This window comes from Macaca nemestrina, chromosome 7 (genome assembly GCF_043159975.1).
Source record: "Macaca nemestrina isolate mMacNem1 chromosome 7, mMacNem.hap1, whole genome shotgun sequence".
Taxonomy (NCBI): Eukaryota; Metazoa; Chordata; class Mammalia; order Primates; family Cercopithecidae; genus Macaca; species Macaca nemestrina.
The window spans coordinates 2,574,329-2,595,069 of record NC_092131.1 but is presented as its reverse complement, the minus strand read 5'-3'; the positions used below and the strand labels follow the sequence as shown (position 1 = coordinate 2,595,069).

Genomic DNA, 20,741 nt, shown 5'->3' with positions numbered 1-20,741 from the left:
AGGCAGGAAGCCCTGGGAAGGGAGGGGGTGACAGCCTTGCTTAACTGTGGGATGAGTGCCCACCAAATTTCCCTTCCCCCTTCCCCTGCTTGTGAGCCCCCAGGGGACCTGTGTCAGTTCACTTTCTAGAGGCTTCTATGTCCCCTAACTTGGATGACACCCATGGGCCTCGCCAACTCAGCACAGGGAACATATGCCCATGGTGGCATGGGGAAAGAACCCAGCCTCTCCCCTGCCCAGGCTCCTGCACCCCATAGCTGTCACTCCTCTGGAACCTCTCAGGGCAGCACAAGGAGTGGTAGCCTCAGAGTGGCCTTCACCCTTCAGGCACTGTCGTCCTCCAGATTGGCTACAGCCCAGCTCTTGCTCCCATGCCCACAGCCATGAGAACAGCCACCTCCCCAGGGGTCCATGAGCGCTACTCACCAGGAGCCCACCCAAGCCAGGAGGGAGCTGGGGACAAGTTCTAACCACCCCCTTGAACACTGCATACCCATGAACCCAGCAGGAGCATCTGAGGGCAGCTGGGAAGAGATCTGACCACTGAAAGACTATAGGGAACCCCTTGAACCTCACTCCACTACTGCACGTGGATTTGCTTCCTGTGGTCTGCCCAAGAGAGCCTCTGTGATAAAGGAAGCTTCTGAGGATGGGCCACTAAAGATGACCAAGGACACCTTTCTGTGCTGTCCCCACTCTGCACTCTATCTCCCATTCCACACTGCCTCCAGCTGGAGGAAGGAAGGGAGGGTTTAGAGACCAGGATTCACAGTGTCCCTGCCACACTGTGAACTCAGCCCTATCTTCCTTGTCTTCCTCACAGCCTCTAGCTCAGAGGAGGACCTGGACAAATGGATGATACATAGGCAACCACTCTAATGTTCCTCCTTGACTGTTCTCTAGAGCTACTTAGTAGAGACCAGAGTGTGTGGGGGGAAAGCACTGGTAAACTTCCACCCGTAGACAGAAGACCTCAGCAGCCTTCACCGTGGGATGCAGCACTTTCTTTATTGCCCATCCAGGGAACAGCCAAGCCAGCTCCATCTGCATTCTGGCTGCAGCATGTACATTAGGAGACTCAGGGGCCACAATGTGGGACCGTGCACGCTGGCAAGGCACTGGTGGATGCTGGCAAGCAAGTGGACATGGATAGATGAGAATGACAACTCACAGATGTCCTGGCTTCTGCTGGCCCGGCTGCCAGCCACTGGACGCCATCACCCTTCTGCCTAGCACGTGTGTATTGTCACACAAAACATCTTGAAGCTTGCCATTAGTGAGAATTCAACAAAGAAGTAAGCTAAGAGAGAAGGAAACAGCGTCTCCTGGAATATACCGCACTCTGCCTGAAATAGGAAAACTATGTTTGCCAGGAAGCAGCAGCAGCAGGAAAGAAGTTATACCAAAAACTACTCGTACACCACAGACATTAGAACCCTTTCCTCAAAGAAACACTCATGTTCTATTGGGTATTATGGACAGGTCTCTTGAACTTTTTCTAATAAAGACCAACAAACTTTCCCAGCAATGCCTCTGAGTACCGTGTGAATTCTGGTGTCTTGTGGGAAGTCAGGGTGCCTTCTTTGCATCCAAAGCTTTGGTTCCATTTTAGGAGGGCAGTGTGATGGTGACAAAGGTGTTCTGGTCATTTCTGCTCTGTTCTCAGTTCTGTGAAGTGAGGTGGATGTAATGTGCTGTGGGATGGGGTACTCCATATGTGTGTGTAGCCTTTACTTTCCAACTTAGTTTTTGCATCTCTCTTATGCTGATGAGCCATAGCTCTCAGCCTTCATTTGGTCACAGGACTGAGCCTTTGCCTACATCATCAGCTTTTTTGTTCTGCTCTAGCAGGATTAACTCTGTTCTTGCCGCAGATGTCACTGTCACTCCGGAGTCCAGCCCAGTGCCCACAGGCCCGACCAGTTCACCCTCTTCCTTCTCTTCAGGGGAGAAACTTTCTTGGGCATCAAAAAAGGTGATTGTTTCTTCTTGAAGTTTTTGTTCTTCCAGCTCTGCCTCATCTTCGGTGCTTTTGCTTTTCTTGGTAGGAGATGAGGAGAACCCTAATTTGGGAAATCGGAACCAGCCTGCCTTCTCCTGTTTTTTAGGCAGTTCTGCCTCTGGTCGTGCCTCAGGCTGTGTTTGAATAGGAGCAGATCTCTGGATGTCATTTTTGGAATCGACACCTGTCTCATCAACAGAAGAGGAAAACCCAATATTTGGAAGCCAAAACCAGAGCAGACCAGATTTTTTACTTTCTGGTTTCTCTTTTGGAGCCCTGCCTTCATCCACCAGTGGTGTGGTTGCCTCTTGGCTATCATCAGGGGGAAACTCAAGAATTTCTGCTGGCTCCTCATCTGAACAGCTGTCTGCAAGCTGATGGCCAGAAGGAAGTTCAAATGTGAGTGTTTGCTGTCCCAGTACATTGACGCTGGAAGAGATCATCTCAAATGGTTCTCCAGTGTCAGGCTGGAGATCTCCAGAAATGGAGTCTGCTCCTGGGGCAGCTTGTGTGGGAGCCTCTTCTGCACCCTCCTGAGTCCTAGAGTGCTGAGTCACTGTTGTGTACACTGTAGCCTGCGTGCGGGGCTCTGGGATTTTCACCTTTAATAAGGAAAATCCATATGAAGGTGTTTGAATCTCTGATGCAGGGATCTCTGATTCCCGCACAATCTGAGTGGAAAAAGCCCTGGGTGCTGAGAGATCTACAAACTCTGGTGTCACTATGCTGTGTATAGTGACTTCTTGACTTTCAACCTGAGCACCCTGAATATGCACTCTAACCTTTGAAATTGGGGAAGCTTCCAAAGGCAGGTTAAGCTCCACAGGCTGCTCCCTGGGGACCCCAGCACCTGCCTTCAGGATGCTGGCTCCCCAGAGCCCTGGACTTTCCTTACAAAGGGCTATGTCAATATTTGCCTCTGGACACTGCACTTCCCTCACAGTGGGGATGAACACGTCATCCTCTGAGCTGGGGGCAGGGAAGGAGAACCTCGGTACCTTTAATTTGGGGAATTTGACAGTTAGTACAGAATCTTCCCACAGTTGATCCATATTAACCACAGAAATGTGGGATGGCATATCAGTACTTGAAGCTTTCAGTTTAAGTGGACCTTCAGGCTGGGATGACCATGTCTCTGTTTTATCCTCCATGCTGGCAAGGTCATGTCCTGGCTTGGAAAGAGGAGTCTCATGTATTTCTCCTGGAAGAACCTGGGTTTCTGGAAGCCTCATGCCAGGCATCTGAAAAGGGAGAGGTCCTTTGGTTGGATGGATCCTGACCTCAGAAGTGGAAAGCTCATCCCCGGTCATCCCAGCAGTGGAAAGGTGCAGCTTCAAGCCTGTGCTGTCAAGATCACACCTTAGAACATCTGTGGATGATTTGCTCTCAGAAGCTGTCACTTCTGCATCTGCCTCTGGGAGCTGTAGGGACATACTTGCCTCCATGTTTGACCCAGAAACAAGGAACTCTTTGATTCTAGCTGCTGCTTCATCCCCTGTTGCTGCCGGTGCCTGTGTCTGAGCCACTTCCAGCTTTCCAGCCCCGCCTCTGTCCCTGGAAGAGCGCCTAAGGCTGGGCATGCGGAACTTGGGCATTTTAAACCAGCTTTCCTGCGAGTCCCTGGTCGTGGCTTCCTCCTCTGGGCTTTCCACTGTGGGGACTTCAGCATCTGGTTTTCTACAGGATGGCTGGAGGGGGTCTTCAGGTGTGGGAGCTATCCTCTCCCCACAAGGCTGGCTTGCTGGGACATCGCCGAGCCCACATCCTTTGCTGTCACCTTCGGTAGACAGACCATGTTTGGGAAGAGGCAGGTCAGCTTCAGACTGGCTCACCTGCCCCTTGGCCTTGGAGGATCTGAGATCAGGTTTGGCAAAGCCCAAACTGGGAATGCGGACCTGTGGACAGGGGAGGTTCACATCCTCACCTTCTGTGGCACTTGCTGTTGCACCAAGTCCTCCCCCACCACCGTCAGTGCTGGCCTTTTCTGTGTCTTGAAAGCTACCCCCTGCTGTGACACTAGAAAGAGAAGGATCCATGTCTATCTGTGGCAGGCTGACCCCACTCTTAGAAGCCTTCATTTTGGGTAGTGCAAGTTTTGGCATGGCGAAGCCAGGCTTTGTGCTCCTTTCCTTCTCTCCATCCCTCTCAGGAGGCAGATCTATGTGCATGGCAGACTTCGGGGCCACTTCATCCTTGTCTAAAACCAGGCTGAGTTTTGAGTCCTCCACGCTGCATTCTGGGTCCACCTTTGGCCCTGCTTCCTTCTTCGGGGACCACCTAAATGATGGAAGCTTAATCTTAGGCATTTTGAAGGGACTCCCTTTCCCTTCGTGGTCAGTATCTTCAGAAGGGGCTTCTCCGGGGACCGCTACTGATGTCTGCAAGGAGGCCACAAGCTCTTCCGGGCCCTGGGACACAGAGGTGCCTGGGGATGGCAGATGGGTGCTTGGCAAGGGGCACTGCACTCCCTCTCCAGGGCTAAGAGGAGACATGACTGGGGCACCCGCTGCTGCATGTAAGTCTCCCTCAGGAACTGACATTTGGGGAACTGAAAACACAAACTTTGGTTTATAGAATTTAGGAAAAGACACCTGACCAAGAGAAACAGGAATCATGGAATTCAGTGGACCAGAGTGACTCTCCGTTTCAGATATTGGAACTCCCTCTGGAGGTTGCAGGTCAGCAGAGCACTCTGTTTTGGGAAGAGGAAACTCAGCCTGAGACCCAGAAGGAATTTCCAGAGCAAGCTCAGGGGCCAAGGCAGCACCCTCCGGGAGCTTCACGTCCACCTGGACAGCCTGGACCTCCAGCTCAGCGGAAGAGGGCTGAATGCTGAAGTCAGTGGTCTTGAGGTCCCCCTGCATGGAGGGGAGGCTCACGTCGGCTTCCACCTTCGGCGCAGACACGTCCACCGAGGCCTCCATGGACTTGCTTGGGGCGGACAGCCCGAACGATGGCATCTTGAACTTGGGCATTTTGAATTTGCTGTCTTTGGTGGTCACGTCCTTGTCAGCCAGGGATAGGTCCCCCTCCAGCCGCGCGCCATCCAGTTTGACTCCTGGGGCCTGGACATCCACCTCCACGCTGGGCAGAGACACCTCCACGTCAGGGGCCGTCACCTCTGCCTTGGGGCCTTTCAGGTCCAGCTTGGGGCCCTTGATATCCACCTGGGGGCCTTTGAGGTCCACTTTGGGCATCTTCAAACTGGGCATCTGCACCTTGGGCAGGTGCCCTTTGACGCCGGCTCCCTCGGGCAAGTGGCCCTCCGGGAGCGTCATGTCCACCTGGACAGCCTGGACTTCCAGGTCGGCGGATGGGGGCTGAATGCTGAGGTCCGTGGTCTTGAGGTCCCCCTGCATGGAGGGGAGGCTCACGTCGGCCTCCACCTTCGGCACACACACGTCCACCGAGGCCTCGATGGACTTGCCTGGGGCTGACACCCCAAAGGATGGCATCTTGAACTTGGGCATTTTGAACTTGCTGTGTTTGGTGGTCACGTCCTTGTCAGCCAGGGACAGTTCCCCCTCCAGCTGGGCATCATCCAGCTTGGCTCCTGGAGCCTGGATTTCCACCTCCATGCTGGGCTGGGACATCTCCATGTCGGGGGCCGTCACCTGCACCTTGGGGCCCTTCAGGTCCAGCTTGGAGCCCTTGATATCCACTTGGGGGCCTTTGAGGTCCACTTTGGGCATCTTCAAACTGGGCATCTGCACCTTGGGCAGGTGCCCTTTGAGGCTGGCTCCATCAGGCACATGGCCCTCAGGGAGCTTCACGTCCACCTGGACAGCCTGGACCTCCAGCTCGGCAGAAGGGGGCTGAATGCTGAAGTCAGTGGTCTTGAGGTCCCCCTGCATGGAGGGGAGGCTCACGTTGGCCTCCACCTTTGGCACGGACATGTCCACTGAGGCCTCAATTGACTTGCCTGGTGTCGACACCCCAAAGGACGGCATCTTGAACTTGGGCATTTTGAACTTGCTGTCTTTCGAGGTCACATCCTTGTCAGCCAGGGACAGTTCCCCCTCCAGCCATGCGCCGTCCAGCTTGGCTCCTGGGGCCTGGATGTCCACCTCCACGCTGGGCAGAGACACATCCACGTTGGGGGTCATCACTTCTGCCTTGGGGACTTTCAGGTCCAGCTTGGGGCCCTTGACGTCCACTTTGGGCATCTCAAAACTGGGCATCTGCACCCTGGGCAGGTGCCCTTTGAGGCTGGCTCCCTCGGGCAGGTGGCCCTCCGGGAGTGTCATGTCCACCTGGACAGCCTGGACCTCCAGCTCAGTGGAAGGGGGCTCAATGCTGAGGTCAGTGGTCTTGAGGTCACCCTGAATGGAGGGGAGGCTCAGTTCGGCCTCCACCTTTGGTGTAGACACGTCCATCGAGGCCTCGATGGACTTGCCTGGGGCCGACACCCTGAAGGATGGCATCTTGAACTTGGGCATTTTGAACTTGCTGTCTTTGGTGGTCAAGTCTTTGTCGGCTACGGACAGTTCCTCCTCCATCCGTGTGCGGTCCAGCTTGGCTCCCGGGACCTGGATGTCCACCTCCACACTGGGCAGAGACACCTCCACGTCGGGAGCCATCACCTCGGCCTTGGGGCCTTTCAGGTCCAGCTTGGGGCCCTTGATATCCACCTGGGGGCCTTTGAGGTCCACTTTGGGCATCTTGAAACTGGGCATCTGTACCTTCGGCAGGTGCCCTTGGAGGCCAGCTCCCTCGGGCACGTGGCCCTCAGGGAGCCTCACATCCACCTGGACAGCCTGGACCTCCAGCTCGGCGGAAGGGGGCTGAATGCTGAAGTCAGTGGTCTTGAGGTCCCCCTGCATGGAGGGGAGGCTCACGTCGGCCTCCACCTTCGGCGCAGACACGTCCACCGAGGCCTCGATGGACTTGCCTGGGGCTGACACCCCAAAGGATGGCATCTTGAACTTGGGCATTTTGAATTTGCTGTCTTTGGCGGTCACGTCCTTGTCAGCCAGGGATAGGTCCCCCTCCAGCCGCGCGCCATCCAGTTTGACTCCTGGGGCCTGGACATCCACCTCCACGCTGGGCAGAGACACCTCCACGTCGGGGGCCGTCACCTCTGCCTTGGGGCCTTTCAGGTCCAGCTTGGGGCCCTTGATATCCACCTGGGGGCCTTTGAGGTCCACTTTGGGCATCTTGAAACTGGGCATCTCCATCTTAGGTAGGTGCCCTTTGAGGCCAGCTCCCTCGGGCACATGGCCTTCAGGGAGCGTCACGTCCACCTGGACAGCCTGGACCTCCAGGTGAGCAGAAGGGGGCTGAATGCTGAGGTCTGTGGTCTCGAGGTCCCCCTGCATGGAGGGGAGGCTCACATCTGCCTCCACCTTCGGCACAGACATGTCCATAGAGGCCTCGATGGACTTGCCTGGGGCCGACACTCCGAAGGATGGCATCTTGAACTTGGGCATTTTGAACTTGCTGTGTTTGGTGGACACGTCCTTGTCGGCCAGGGACAGTTCCCCCTCCAGTCGTGCATCATCCAGCTTGGCTCCTGGGGCCTGGACGTCCACCTCCACGCTGGGCAGAGACACCTCCACGTCGGGGGCCGTCACCTCCGCCTTGGGGCCTTTCAGGTCCAGCTTGGGACCCTTGATGTGCACCTGGGGGCCCTTCAGGTCCACTTTGGGCATCTTGAAACTGGGCATCTCCACCTTGGGCAGGTGCCCTTTGACGCCGGCTCCCTCGGGCAGGTGGGCCTCTGGGAGCGTCATGTCCACTTGGCCAGCCTGGACTTCCAGGTCGGCGGAAGGGGGCTGAATGCTTATGTCCGTGGTCTTGAGATCCCCCTGCATGGAGACGAGGCTCACGTCGGCCTCCACCTTCGGCGCAGACACGTCCACCGAGGCCTCGATGGACTTGCCTGGGGCCGACACCCCAAAGGACGGCATCTTGAACTTGGGCATTTTGAACTTGCTGTCTTTCGCAGTCACATCCTTGTCAGCCAGGGACAGTTCCCCCTCCAGCCGTGCGCCGTCCAGCTTGGCTCCTGGGGCCTGGATGTCCACCTCCACGCTGGGCAGAGACACATCCACGTCAGGGGTCATCACCTCCGCCTTGGGGCCTTTCAGGTCCACCTTGGGGCCCTTGACGTCCACTTTGGGCATCTTGAAACTGGGCATCTGCACCTTGGGTAGGTGCCCTTTGAGGCCAGCACCCTCGGGCACGTGGCCCTCCGGGAGCTTCACGTCCACCTGGACAGCCTGGACCTCCAGCTCAGCGGATGGGGGCTCAATGCTGAGGTCAGTGGTCTTGAGTTCCCCCTGCATGGAGGGGAGGCTCTCATCGGCCTCCACCTTCGGCGCAGACACGTCCACCGTGGCCTCGATGGACTTGCCTGGGGCCGACACCCCAAAGGACGGCATCTTGAACTTGGGCATTTTGAACTTGCTGTCTTTTGCGGTCAAGTCCTTGTCGGCTACGGTCAGGTCCCCCTCCATCCGCGTGTGGTCCAGCTTGGCTCCCGGGGCCTGGATGTCCACCTCCATGCTGGGCAGAGACACCTCCACGTCGGGGGCCGTCACCTCCGCCTTGGGGCCTTTCAGGTCCAGCTTGGGGCCCTTGATATCCACCTGGGGGCCTTTGAGGTCCACTTTGGGCATCTTGAAACTGGGCATCTGCACCTTGGGCAGGTGCCCTTTGACGCCGGCTCCCTCGGGCAAGTGGCCCTCCAGGAGCGTCATGTCCACCTGTATAGCTTGGACTTCCAGGTCGGCAGATGGGGGCTGAATGCTGAGGTCCGTGGTCTTGAGGTCCCCCTGCATGGAGGGGAGGCTCACGTCGGCCTCCACCTTCGGCGCAGACAGGTCAACTGAGGCCTCCATGGACTTGCCTGGGGCGGACAGCCCGAACGATGGCATCTTGAACTTGGGCATTTTGAATTTGCTGTCTTTGGCGGTCACGTCCTTGTCAGCCAGGGATAGGTCCCCCTCCAGCCGCGCGCCATCCAGTTTGACTCCTGGGGCCTGGACATCCACCTCCACGCTGGGCAGAGACACCTCCACGTCGGGGGCCGTCACCTCTGCCTTGGGGCCTTTCAGGTCCAGCTTGGGGCCCTTGATATCCACCTGGGGGCCTTTGAGGTCCACTTTGGGCATCTTGAAACTGGGCATCTCCATCTTAGGTAGGTGCCCTTTGAGGCCAGCTCCCTCGGGCACATGGCCTTCAGGGAGCGTCACGTCCACCTGGACAGCCTGGACCTCCAGGTGAGCAGAAGGGGGCTGAATGCTGAGGTCTGTGGTCTCGAGGTCCCCCTGCATGGAGGGGAGGCTCACATCTGCCTCCACCTTCGGCACAGACATGTCCATAGAGGCCTCGATGGACTTGCCTGGGGCCGACACTCCGAAGGATGGCATCTTGAACTTGGGCATTTTGAACTTGCTGTGTTTGGTGGACACGTCCTTGTCGGCCAGGGACAGTTCCCCCTCCAGTCGTGCATCATCCAGCTTGGCTCCTGGGGCCTGGACGTCCACCTCCACGCTGGGCAGAGACACCTCCACGTCGGGGGCCGTCACCTCCGCCTTGGGGCCTTTCAGGTCCAGCTTGGGACCCTTGATGTGCACCTGGGGGCCCTTCAGGTCCACTTTGGGCATCTGGAAACTGGGAATCTCCACCTTGGGCAGGTGCCCTTTGATGCCGGCTCCCTCGGGCAGGTGGGCCTCTGGGAGCGTCATGTCCACTTGGCCAGCCTGGACTTCCAGGTCGGCGGAAGGGGGTTGAATGCTTATGTCCGTGGTCTTGAGATCCCCCTGCATGGAGACGAGGCTCACGTCGGCCTCCACCTTCGGCGCAGACACGTCCACCGAGGCCTCGATGGACTTGCCTGGGGCCGACACCCCAAAGGACGGCATCTTGAACTTGGGCATTTTGAACTTGCTGTCTTTCACAGTCACATCCTTGTCAGCCAGGGACAGTTCCCCCTCCAGCCGTGCGCCGTCCAGCTTGGCTCCTGGGGCCTGGATGTCCACCTCCACGCTGGGCAGAGACACATCCACGTCAGGGGTCATCACCTCCGCCTTGGGGCCTTTCAGGTCCAGCTTGGGGCCCTTGATGTCCACTTTGGGCATCTTGAAACTGGGCATCTGCACCTTGGGTAGGTGCCCTTTGAGGCTAGCACCCTCGGGCACGTGGCCCTCCGGGAGCTTCACGTCCACCTGGACAGCCTGGACCTCCAGCTCAGCAGATGGGGGCTCAATGCTGAGGTCAGTGGTCTTGAGGTCCCCCTGCATGGAGGGGAGGCTCACGTCGGCCTCCACCTTCGGCGCAGACACGTCCACCGTGGCCTCGATGGACTTGCCTGGGGCCGACACCCCAAAGGACGGCATCTTGAACTTGGGCATTTTGAACTTGCTGTCTTTTGCGGTCAAGTCCTTGTCGGCTACGGTCAGGTCCCCCTCCATCCGCGTGTGGTCCAGCTTGGCTCCCGGGGCCTGGATGTCCACCTCCATGCTGGGCAGAGACACCTCCACGTCGGGGGCCGTCACCTCCGCCTTGGGGCCTTTCAGGTCCAGCTTGGGGCCCTTGATATCTACCTGGGGGCCTTTGAGGTCCACTTTGGGCATCTTGAAACTGGGCATCTGCACCTTGGGCAGGTGCCCTTTGACGCCGGCTCCCTCGGGCAAGTGGCCCTCCAGGAGCGTCATGTCCACCTGTACAGCCTGGACTTCCAGGTCGGCAGATGGGGGCTGAATGCTGAGGTCCGTGGTCTTGAGGTCCCCCTGCATGGAGGGGAGGCTCACGTCGGCCTCCACCTTCGGCGCAGACAGGTCAACTGAGGCCTCCATGGACTTGCCTGGGGCGGACAGCCCGAACGATGGCATCTTGAACTTGGGCATTTTGAATTTGCTGTCTTTGGCGGTCACGTCCTTGTCAGCCAGGGATAGGTCCCCCTCCAGCCGCGCGCCATCCAGTTTGACTCCTGGGGCCTGGACATCCACCTCCACGCTGGGCAGAGACACCTCCACGTCGGGGGCCGTCACCTCTGCCTTGGGGCCTTTCAGGTCCAGCTTGGGGCCCTTGATATCCACCTGGGGGCCTTTGAGGTCCACTTTGGGCATCTTGAAACTGGGCATCTCCATCTTAGGTAGGTGCCCTTTGAGGCCAGCTCCCTCGGGCACATGGCCTTCAGGGAGCGTCATGTCCACCTGGACAGCCTGGACCTCCAGGTGAGCAGAAGGGGGCTGAATGCTGAGGTCTGTGGTCTCGAGGTCCCCCTGCATGGAAGGGAGGCTCACATCTGCCTCCACCTTCGGCACAGACATGTCCATAGAGGCCTCGATGGACTTGCCTGGGGCCGACACTCCGAAGGATGGCATCTTGAACTTGGGCATTTTGAACTTGCTGTGTTTGGTGGACACGTCCTTGTCGGCCAGGGACAGTTCCCCCTCCAGTCGTGCATCATCCAGCTTGGCTCCTGGGGCCTGGACGTCCACCTCCACGCTGGGCAGAGACACCTCCACGTCGGGGGCCGTCACCTCCGCCTTGGGGCCTTTCAGGTCCAGCTTGGGACCCTTGATGTGCACCTGGGGGCCCTTCAGGTCCACTTTGGGCATCTTGAAACTGGGCATCTCCACCTTGGGCAGGTGCCCTTTGACGCCGGCTCCCTCGGGCAGGTGGGCCTCTGGGAGCGTCATGTCCACTTGGCCAGCCTGGACTTCCAGGTCGGCGGAAGGGGGCTGAATGCTTATGTCCGTGGTCTTGAGATCCCCCTGCATGGAGACGAGGCTCACGTCGGCCTCCACCTTCGGCGCAGACACGTCCACCGAGGCCTCGATGGACTTGCCTGGGGCCGACACCCCAAAGGACGGCATCTTGAACTTGGGCATTTTGAACTTGCTGTCTTTCACAGTCACATCCTTGTCAGCCAGGGACAGTTCCCCCTCCAGCCGTGCGCCGTCCAGCTTGGCTCCTGGGGCCTGGATGTCCACCTCCACGCTGGGCAGAGACACATCCACGTCAGGGGTCATCACCTCCGCCTTGGGGCCTTTCAGGTCCACCTTGGGGCCCTTGATGTCCACTTTGGGCATCTTGAAACTGGGCATCTGCACCTTGGGTAGGTGCCCTTTGAGGCCAGCACCCTCGGGCACGTGGCCCTCCGGGAGCTTCACGTCCACCTGGACAGCCTGGACCTCCAGCTCAGCGGATGGGGGCTCAATGCTGAGGTCAGTGGTCTTGAGTTCCCCCTGCATGGAGGGGAGGCTCTCATCGGCCTCCACCTTCGGCGCAGACACGTCCACCGTGGCCTCGATGGACTTGCCTGGGGCCGACACCCCAAAGGACGGCATCTTGAACTTGGGCATTTTGAACTTGCTGTCTTTTGCGGTCAAGTCCTTGTCGGCTACGGTCAGGTCCCCCTCCATCCGCGTGTGGTCCAGCTTGGCTCCCGGGGCCTGGATGTCCACCTCCATGCTGGGCAGAGACACCTCCACGTCGGGGGCCGTCACCTCCGCCTTGGGGCCTTTCAGGTCCAGCTTGGGGCCCTTGATATCCACCTGGGGGCCTTTGAGGTCCACTTTGGGCATCTTGAAACTGGGCATCTGCACCTTGGGCAGGTGCCCTTTGACGCCGGCTCCCTCGGGCAAGTGGCCCTCCAGGAGCGTCATGTCCACCTGTACAGCCTGGACTTCCAGGTCGGCAGATGGGGGCTGAATGCTGAGGTCCGTGGTCTTGAGGTCCCCCTGCATGGAGGGGAGGCTCACGTCGGCCTCCACCTTCGGCGCAGACAGGTCAACTGAGGCCTCCATGGACTTGCCTGGGGCGGACAGCCCGAACGATGGCATCTTGAACTTGGGCATTTTGAATTTGCTGTCTTTGGCGGTCACGTCCTTGTCAGCCAGGGATAGGTCCCCCTCCAGCCGCGCGCCATCCAGTTTGACTCCTGGGGCCTGGACATCCACCTCCACGCTGGGCAGAGACACCTCCACGTCGGGGGCCGTCACCTCTGCCTTGGGGCCTTTCAGGTCCAGCTTGGGGCCCTTGATATCCACCTGGGGGCCTTTGAGGTCCACTTTGGGCATCTTGAAACTGGGCATCTCCATCTTAGGTAGGTGCCCTTTGAGGCCAGCTCCCTCGGGCACATGGCCTTCAGGGAGCGTCACGTCCACCTGGACAGCCTGGACCTCCAGGTGAGCAGAAGGGGGCTGAATGCTGAGGTCTGTGGTCTCGAGGTCCCCCTGCATGGAAGGGAGGCTCACATCTGCCTCCACCTTCGGCACAGACATGTCCATAGAGGCCTCGATGGACTTGCCTGGGGCCGACACTCCGAAGGATGGCATCTTGAACTTGGGCATTTTGAACTTGCCATCTTTGGCGGTCACGTCCTTGTCAGCTAGGGACAGGCCCCCCTCCATCCCTGCACCGTCAAGCTTGGTCGCCGGGGCCTGGATGTCCACCTCCATGATGGGCAGACACACCTCCACGTCGGGGGCCGTCACCTCCGCCTTGGGGCCTTTCAGGTCCAGCTTGGGGCCCTTGATGTGCACCTGGGGGCCCTTCAGGTCCACTTTGGGCATCTTGAAACTGGGCATCTCCACCTTGGGCAGGTGCCCTTTGACGCCAGCTCCCTCGGGCAGGTGGCCCTCCGGGAGCGTCATATCCACCTGGACAGCCTGGATCTCCAGGTCGGCGGAAGAGGGCTGAATGCTGAGGTCAGTGGTTTTGAGGTCCCCCTGCATGGAGGGGGGGCTCACGTCGGCCTCCACCTTTGGAACAGACACGCCCACCAAGGCCTCAATGGACTTGCCTGGGGCCGACACCCCCAAGGATGGCATCTTGAACTTGGGCATTTTGAACTTGCTGTGTTTGGCGGTCACGTCCTTGTCGGCCAGGGACAGGTCCCCCTCCAGCCGTGCATCATCCAGCTTGGCTCCTGGGGCCTGCATGTCCACCTCCACGCTGGGCAGAGACACCTCCACGACGGGGGCTGTCACCTCCGCCTTGGGGCCTTTCAGGTCCAGCGTGGGGCTCTTGATATCAACCCGGGGGCCTTTGAGGTCCACTTTGGGCATCTTGAAACTGGGCATCTGCACCTTGGGCAGGTGCCCTTTGAGGCCAGCTCCCTCGGGCACGTAGCCTTCCGGGAGCGTCATGTCCACCCGGACAGCCTGGACCTGCAGGTCAGCGGAAGGGGGCTGAATGCTGAGGTCAGTGGTCTTGAGGTCCCCCTGAATGGAGGGGAGGCTCAGTTCGGCCTCCACCTTTGGTGTGGACACGTCCATCGAGGCGTCGATGGACTTGCCTGGGGCCGACACCCCGAAGGATGGCATCTTAAACTTGGGCATTTTGAACTTGCTGTCTTTGGCGGTCACATCCTTGTGGGCCAAGGACAGATCCCCCTCCAGCCCCACGCCATCCAGTTTGGCTGCCGGGGCCTGGACGTCAACCTCCACGCTGGGCAGAGACACCTCCATGTCGGGGGCCGTCTCCTCCACCTTGGAGCCCTTCAGGTCTAGCTTGGGGCCCTTGATGTGCACCTGGGGGCCCTTGAGGTCCACTTTGGGCATCTTGAAACTGGGCATCTCCACCTTGGGCAGGTGCCCTTTGATGCCGGCTCCCTCGGGAAGGTGGCCCTGCAGGAGCCTCACATCCACTTGGCCAGCCTGGACCTCCAGATCGGTGGAAGGGGGCTGAATGCTTATGTCCGTGGTCTTGAAGTCCACCTTCGGCGCAGATACGTCCACTGAGGCCTCCATGGACTTGCCTGGGGCGGGCAGCCCGAACGATGGCATCTTGAACTTAGGCATTTTGAATTTGCTGTCTTTGGCGGTCACGTCCTTGTCGGCCAGGGACAGGTCCCCCTCCAGCCGCACGCCATCCAGCTTGACTCCTGGGGTCTGGTGGTCCACCTCCACGCTGAGCAGAGACACCTCCACATCGGGGGCTGTCACCTCCGCCTTGGGGCCTTTCAGGTCCAGCTTGGGGCCCTTGATATCCACCTGGGGCCCTTTGAGATCCACTTTGGGCATCTTCAAACTTGGCATCTCCACCTTGGGCAAGTGCCCTTTGAGGCTGGTTCCCTCGGGCACGTGGCCTTCCGGTAGCGTCACATCCACCTGGACAGCCTGGACCTCCAGGTCAGCGGAAGGGGGCTGAATTCTGAAGTCAGTGGTCTTGAGGTCCCCCTGCATGGAGGGGAGGCTCACGTTGGCCTCCATCTTTGGCACAGACACATCCACCGAGGCCTCGATGGACTTGCCTGGGGCCGACACCCCGAAGGATGGCATCTTGAACTTGGGCATTTTGAACTTGCTGTCTTTGGCAGTCACATCCTTGTCGGCTAGGGACAGTTCCCCCGCCATCCCTGCACCGTCCAGCTTGGCCGCCGGGGCCTGGATGTCCACCTCCATGCTGGGCAGAGACCTCTCCCCATCAGGGGCCGTCACCTCCGCCTTGGGGCCTTTCAGGTCCAGCTTGGGACCCTTGATGTGCACCTGGGGGCCCTTCAGGTCCACTTTGGGCATCTTGAAACTGGGCATCTCCACCTTGGGCAGGTGCCCTTTGACGCCAGCTCCCTCGGGCACGTGGGCCTCTGGGAGCGTCATGTCCACTTGGCCAGCCTGGACTTCCAGGTCGGCGGAAGGGGGCTGAATGCTTATGTCCGTGGTCTTGAGACCCCCCTGCATGGAGACGAGGCTCACGTCGGCCTCCACCTTCGGCGCAGACACGTCCACCGAGGCCTCGATGGACTTGCCTGGGGCCAACACCCCGAAGGACGGCATCTTGAACTTGGGCATTTTGAACTTGCTGTCTTTCACAGTCACATCCTTGTCAGCCAGGGACAGTTCCCCCTCCAGCCGTGCGCCGTCCAGCTTGGCTCCTGGGGCCTGGATGTCCACCTCCACGCTGGGCAGAGACACATCCACGTCAGGGGTCATCACCTCCGCCTTGGGGCCTTTCAGGTCCAGCTTGGGGCCCTTGACATCCACTTTGGGCATCTTGAAACTGGGCATCTGCACCTTGGGCAGGTGCCCTTTGAGGCCAGCTCCCTCAGGCACGTGGCCCTCAGGGAGCTTCACGTCCACCTGGACAGCCTGGACCTCCAGCTCAGCGGATGGGGGCTCAATGCTGAGGTCAGTGGTCTTGAGTTCCCCCTGCATGGAGTGGGGGCTCACGTCGGCCTCCATCTTTGGCACAGACACGTCCACCGAGGCCTCAATGGACTTGCCTGGGGCCGACGCCCCGAAGGACGGCATCTTGAATTTGGGCATTTTGAACTTGCTGTCTTTGGTGGTCACGCCCTTGTCGGCCAGGGACAGGTCCCCCTCCAGCCGCACACCATCCAGCTTGACTCCTGGGGTCTGGTGGTCCACCTCCATGCTGGGAAGAGACACCTCCACGTCGGGGGCCGTCACCTCCGCCTTGGGGCCTTTCAGGTCCAGCGTGGGTCCCTTGATATCCACCTGGGGGCCTTTGAGGTCTACTTTGGGCATCTTCAAACTTGGCATCTCCACCTTGGGCAGATGCCCTTTGAGGCCGGCTCCTTCGGGCATGTGGCCTTCTGGGAGCGTCACGTCCACCTGGACAGCCTGGACCTCCAGGTCAGCGGAAGGGGGCTGAATGCTGAGGTCAGTGGTCTTGAGGTCCCCCTGCATGGAGGGGAGGCTCACGTCGGCCTCCACCTTTGGCACAGACACGTCCACCGAGGCCTCGATGGACTTGCCTGGGGCCGACACCCCGAAGGATGGCATCTTGAACTTGGGCATTTTGAATTTGGTGTGTTTGGTGGTCACGTCCTTGTCGGCCAGGGACAGTTCCCCCTCCAGCTGGGCATCATCCAGCTTGGCTCCCAGGGCCTGGATTTCCACCTCCATGCTGGGCCGGGACACCTCCACGTCAGGGGCCGTCACCTGCACCTTGGGGCCCTTCAGGTCCAGCTTGGGGCCCTTGATATCCACCTGGGGGCCCTTGAGGTCCACTTTGGGCATCTTCAAACTGGGCATATGCACCTTGGGCAGGTGCCCTTTGAGGCTGGCTCCCTCGGGCATGTGGCCCTCAGGGAGCTTCATGTCCACCTGGACAGCCTGTACCTCCAGCTCGGCGGAAGGGGACTGAATGCTGAGGTCAGTGGTCTTGAGGTCCCCCTCCATGGAGGGGAGGCTCGCATTGGCCTCCACCTTTGGCACGGACACGTCCACCGAGGCCTCGATGGACTTGCCTGGGGCCGACACCCCAAAGGACGGCATCTTGAACTTGGGCATTTTGAACTTGCTGTCTTTCGCGGTCACATCCTTGTCAGCCAGGGACAGTTCCCCCTCCAGTCGTGCGCCGTCCAGCTTGGCTCCTGGGGCCTGGATGTCCACCTCCACGCTGGGCAGAGACACCTCCATGTCGGGGGCCGTCACCTCCACCTTGGGGCCTTTCAGGTCCAGCTTGGGGCCCTTGATATCCACCTGGGGGCCTTTGAGGTCCACTTTGGGCATCTTCAAACTTGGCATCTCCACATTGGGCAGGTGCCCTTTGAGGCCAGCTCCCTCGGGCACATGGCCCTCCGGGAGCTTCATATCCACCTGGACAGCCTCGACTTCCAGGTCAGCGGAAGGGGGCTGAATGCTGAGGTCAGTGGTCTTGAGTTCCCCCTGCATGGAGGGGAGGCTCACATCGGCCTCCATCTTTGACACAGACATGTCCACCAAGGTCTCGATGGACTTGCCTGGGTCCGACACTCCGAAGGATGGCATCTTGAACTTGGGCATTTTGAACTTGCTGTCTTTGGTGGCCACATCCTTTTCTTTCAGAATTTGTTCCTTTTTCAAGGGTTTTTGGTCATGTGTTAATTGTAATTTTGTTTCGTTTGTCATTGAGTCTCTATCTTCCTTATCTTTTAGTCCTGCCTCCGTGCCTCCCTGTTCTCTTCTGTCGGCTGTTGCTATGGCCTCTCCTGCCCTTTCCTGCTCTGTGTCTTGTGTGGCTTTTTCTCTCCCTGTCTTTGCCTGCTTGCTTGGCGACCATCCTAAGGATGGTATCTTGAACTTGGGCATTCTCATCTGTCCTTCTCTGTCTTCCCCGACCTTGTCCTGTTCCTGGGTGATCCTTGTCCTCTGTAGTCCTTCTCCATCTCCTTCACCCTCTTGTGCTTCTGCGTATGTGGCTGGTTCCCTGCCTGGTTCCCACCCTGCTCCTTCCACCTCCTCAACATTCAGGCCAGTACCCACTTTTGAGGACAGGTCCTGTCTCTTCCCTCGCTGTGGGGCACTAATGCGCCTTTCTCTTTCTGGCTCTTTTTCGGTAGAAAATGCGAATTTTGGTGTCTTTAAATCGTGTACTCGCACCCTAATTTTGGGTGGGCCGATCTGTGTGCCTCCTTCGGTTGTGTCTCTCAAGGACAGTCTGGCGATCCCAATTTCCAGGCTCTGCAGTCCCTCACCTTCACCCTCCCAGCTCATTCCAGGAGTTGGCTGGGCCCTGGGCTTCCCCTGGGCCACTGCTGTCTCCTGTGCCTGCCCCTCCAGGGTCTTTCTGTGGAACCTGGCTGCCCTGAGTCCCCCTTCCTCAGGGGTTCCCTCACAAGCTCTAGGGTCACCCAGCTCTGTGGGCAACTGTGTCACTTCTCGATCCTGTTCTGCCCTCTCCTCTCTCCTGCTGCCTGTGGCAGCCCCAGTGTCCTCAAGGCTATCACCCCAGGGCCCCAACTCTTCCAGGACCCCAGCACGGCCCACCCCTCTCTGGGACCCCCTGCCTGGCTCTCCTGTTGATGAAGGGCCCTGTCCCGAGCCTGTCCTGAATCTCAGGTTGAGGAACTTCCGCCTCCTCTGGCTGCCCGGCCCTGCCTTCTGCTCTTGGCGCTCCACTGCGAGCTGGGCCTCTGTGTCTGTGCTTGTAGGGGACACGTCATGTGCGTCCCTGGGCTCGTAGGCCTCTGACGAGCTGTGTGACCTCTGGGGTCCCGGCCCCCGCTTGCTCTTTATGGATTGAAATTTTGGCCAAGAGAGCCTCTCCCTCTGGGTCTGCCTGCCTCTCCCCACCCTGGGTTTGGAGATGAGTCTCTCTTGGTCCCCATCTCCTTCCAGAGTTTTCGTGGGGGTCTCTCTGCATCCATCAGCGACATCCGTGTCCTGAAACATAGGGAGAGGGAATCTGTTGGTACCAGTCCAAGAAGCCTGAGACCCTGGCCCAGGGACAGATGGATTGGGAGTGCTATCCCCTCCCAGCTCAGCCAGCAGGGTAGTGAAGCCAGCTGGGGCCCTGCCCCACAGGCATGGTGGTCTCACCTCCTTCTTGCCCTGTGGGCCATGCTGGGCATTGCTGGAGGCCCACTCTTCATCCTGTGGAGCAGGGAGCTGCCGTCTGATTTTGAACTGAACCCTGTACGGCTCTGAGTACTGAAGGATTTTGAGAGCATCTTCATATTTTATGTTGTCAAAGAACACGGTTGCACTGAGCAGCTGATCCCCTAGACCAAGAAAGAGCAGCCCCAGGGCCGGGTGTGTGAATGAGATGGGGTCTGCTGTCTTGCCTTGGCTGGCGAGGAGGGCCCCAGGAGCATGCATAGGGGGGATCCCACTGAGTCTGCCCCACCAGTCCCCCACCGAGTGTCTCAGGCACAGGGAAGGTGGATGGGGTCCCCCATTTTACTAGATGCAGTGGGTGATCCCAGCCTCAAGCAGCTGAGCAGAGACGTGAGGAGGTCGTCCTAGGCTCCAGGTGTGGCTCCTATCCCCCTCAATGCCCCCCTCCAGGTCCCTCCCATTCTGGTGGGGAGAATGGGGACCCCAGGGATGGAACTGCCATGGCACCTTCTCTCAAGTTGAAAAGCTTGGCAGCTGAGGAGTCCTTCAGCACTTGCTTGACAAAGATCCCCTTGTCCCCACCGCCTGTGACACTGTAGCCACTGGCTCCCGCCTCCACCTCTGTCTTCAGCGTCACCTCTGTTGCCTCCTGCATGGACTGGAGCAGAAGCACATCAGGACCATGGTGAGCATGTGCCAGTCCCACCGTAAGCGTCCCTGCTGGGACCTGAGTCTCCAGAGGATGGGCACCCCACCATCCTTCCCATCAGCCTGGACAACACAGAACAGTGTGGGGCACCCACCGGGTGGGCTCAGCTAGCTGTGTCTGAGCTCTGGAGGAAGCCAGCTGGAAGCTTCCAGAACTCTTGTCCCCACCCCAACCTGCCAGGACTTAGGCACAGCCTGTCCATGCCACCAGGCCCAGCAGGGCACCAGGAACAGGGCAGAACGACTTCTGCTTTCCCTGTGGCCAGAGGTTCCCTTTTCAGCTCCTTTGTGCATTCTTCACAAACACGTGAAGTATGAATTGTGTGCAAGGCACCTGATGCTCAAGACAAGGAAGAACAGCAATGCCAAGGAAAATACGGGACATTGGGTGCAACCTGCCAGACCTGGGACAGGATGGGGCCTGTGTCCTGTAGAGCTCTTGGACTGCTGGGGCATCCAGGGAAAAAAAAAAAAAAAGAACAGTTGCTTTAGAGGCAGAGTCCCCTCATCACCGGGTGCTCGCAGAGTCTAGCACCTTCCATAGTTACATGGCCTGGGTGCTGACTGGCCCTTTCAGCCCCGTGACTTGAATATGCAACAGACACCAGCACTGCCCCATTGTACAGAGGAGGAAATTGAGGTCTGCACAGCCAGGTCTACCTGGCTGGGAGCTTGGCTATGCATCAAACTCTACACCAGGGAGGAGTGGGGAGGGTCAGAACCAGATTTAGCCTTCTGGAGCCCCTGCGTTTCCCCAGGCCTGACAAGGGGGACAAGAACACCCCTCCTCC

General features: G+C 59.0%; 1 protein-coding gene across 1 annotated transcript in view; it reads right to left on the bottom strand.

Annotated features, from left to right (window-relative positions):
* Window positions 1–989: 989 nt before the first annotated feature.
* The window catches only part of LOC105489927 (AHNAK nucleoprotein 2), a 41,968-nt gene continuing 22,216 nt past the window's right edge, over window positions 990–20,741 (bottom strand). The window contains exons 4-6 of the mRNA XM_071099474.1: window positions 19,750–19,900; window positions 19,225–19,406; window positions 990–19,068 (exon numbers count right to left, since the gene is read on the bottom strand). Coding sequence (XP_070955575.1) covers window positions 1,798–19,068; window positions 19,225–19,406; window positions 19,750–19,900 — 17,604 coding nt within the window. The 3' untranslated portion in view covers window positions 990–1,797. The remainder of the gene's footprint in view (window positions 19,069–19,224; window positions 19,407–19,749; window positions 19,901–20,741) is intronic.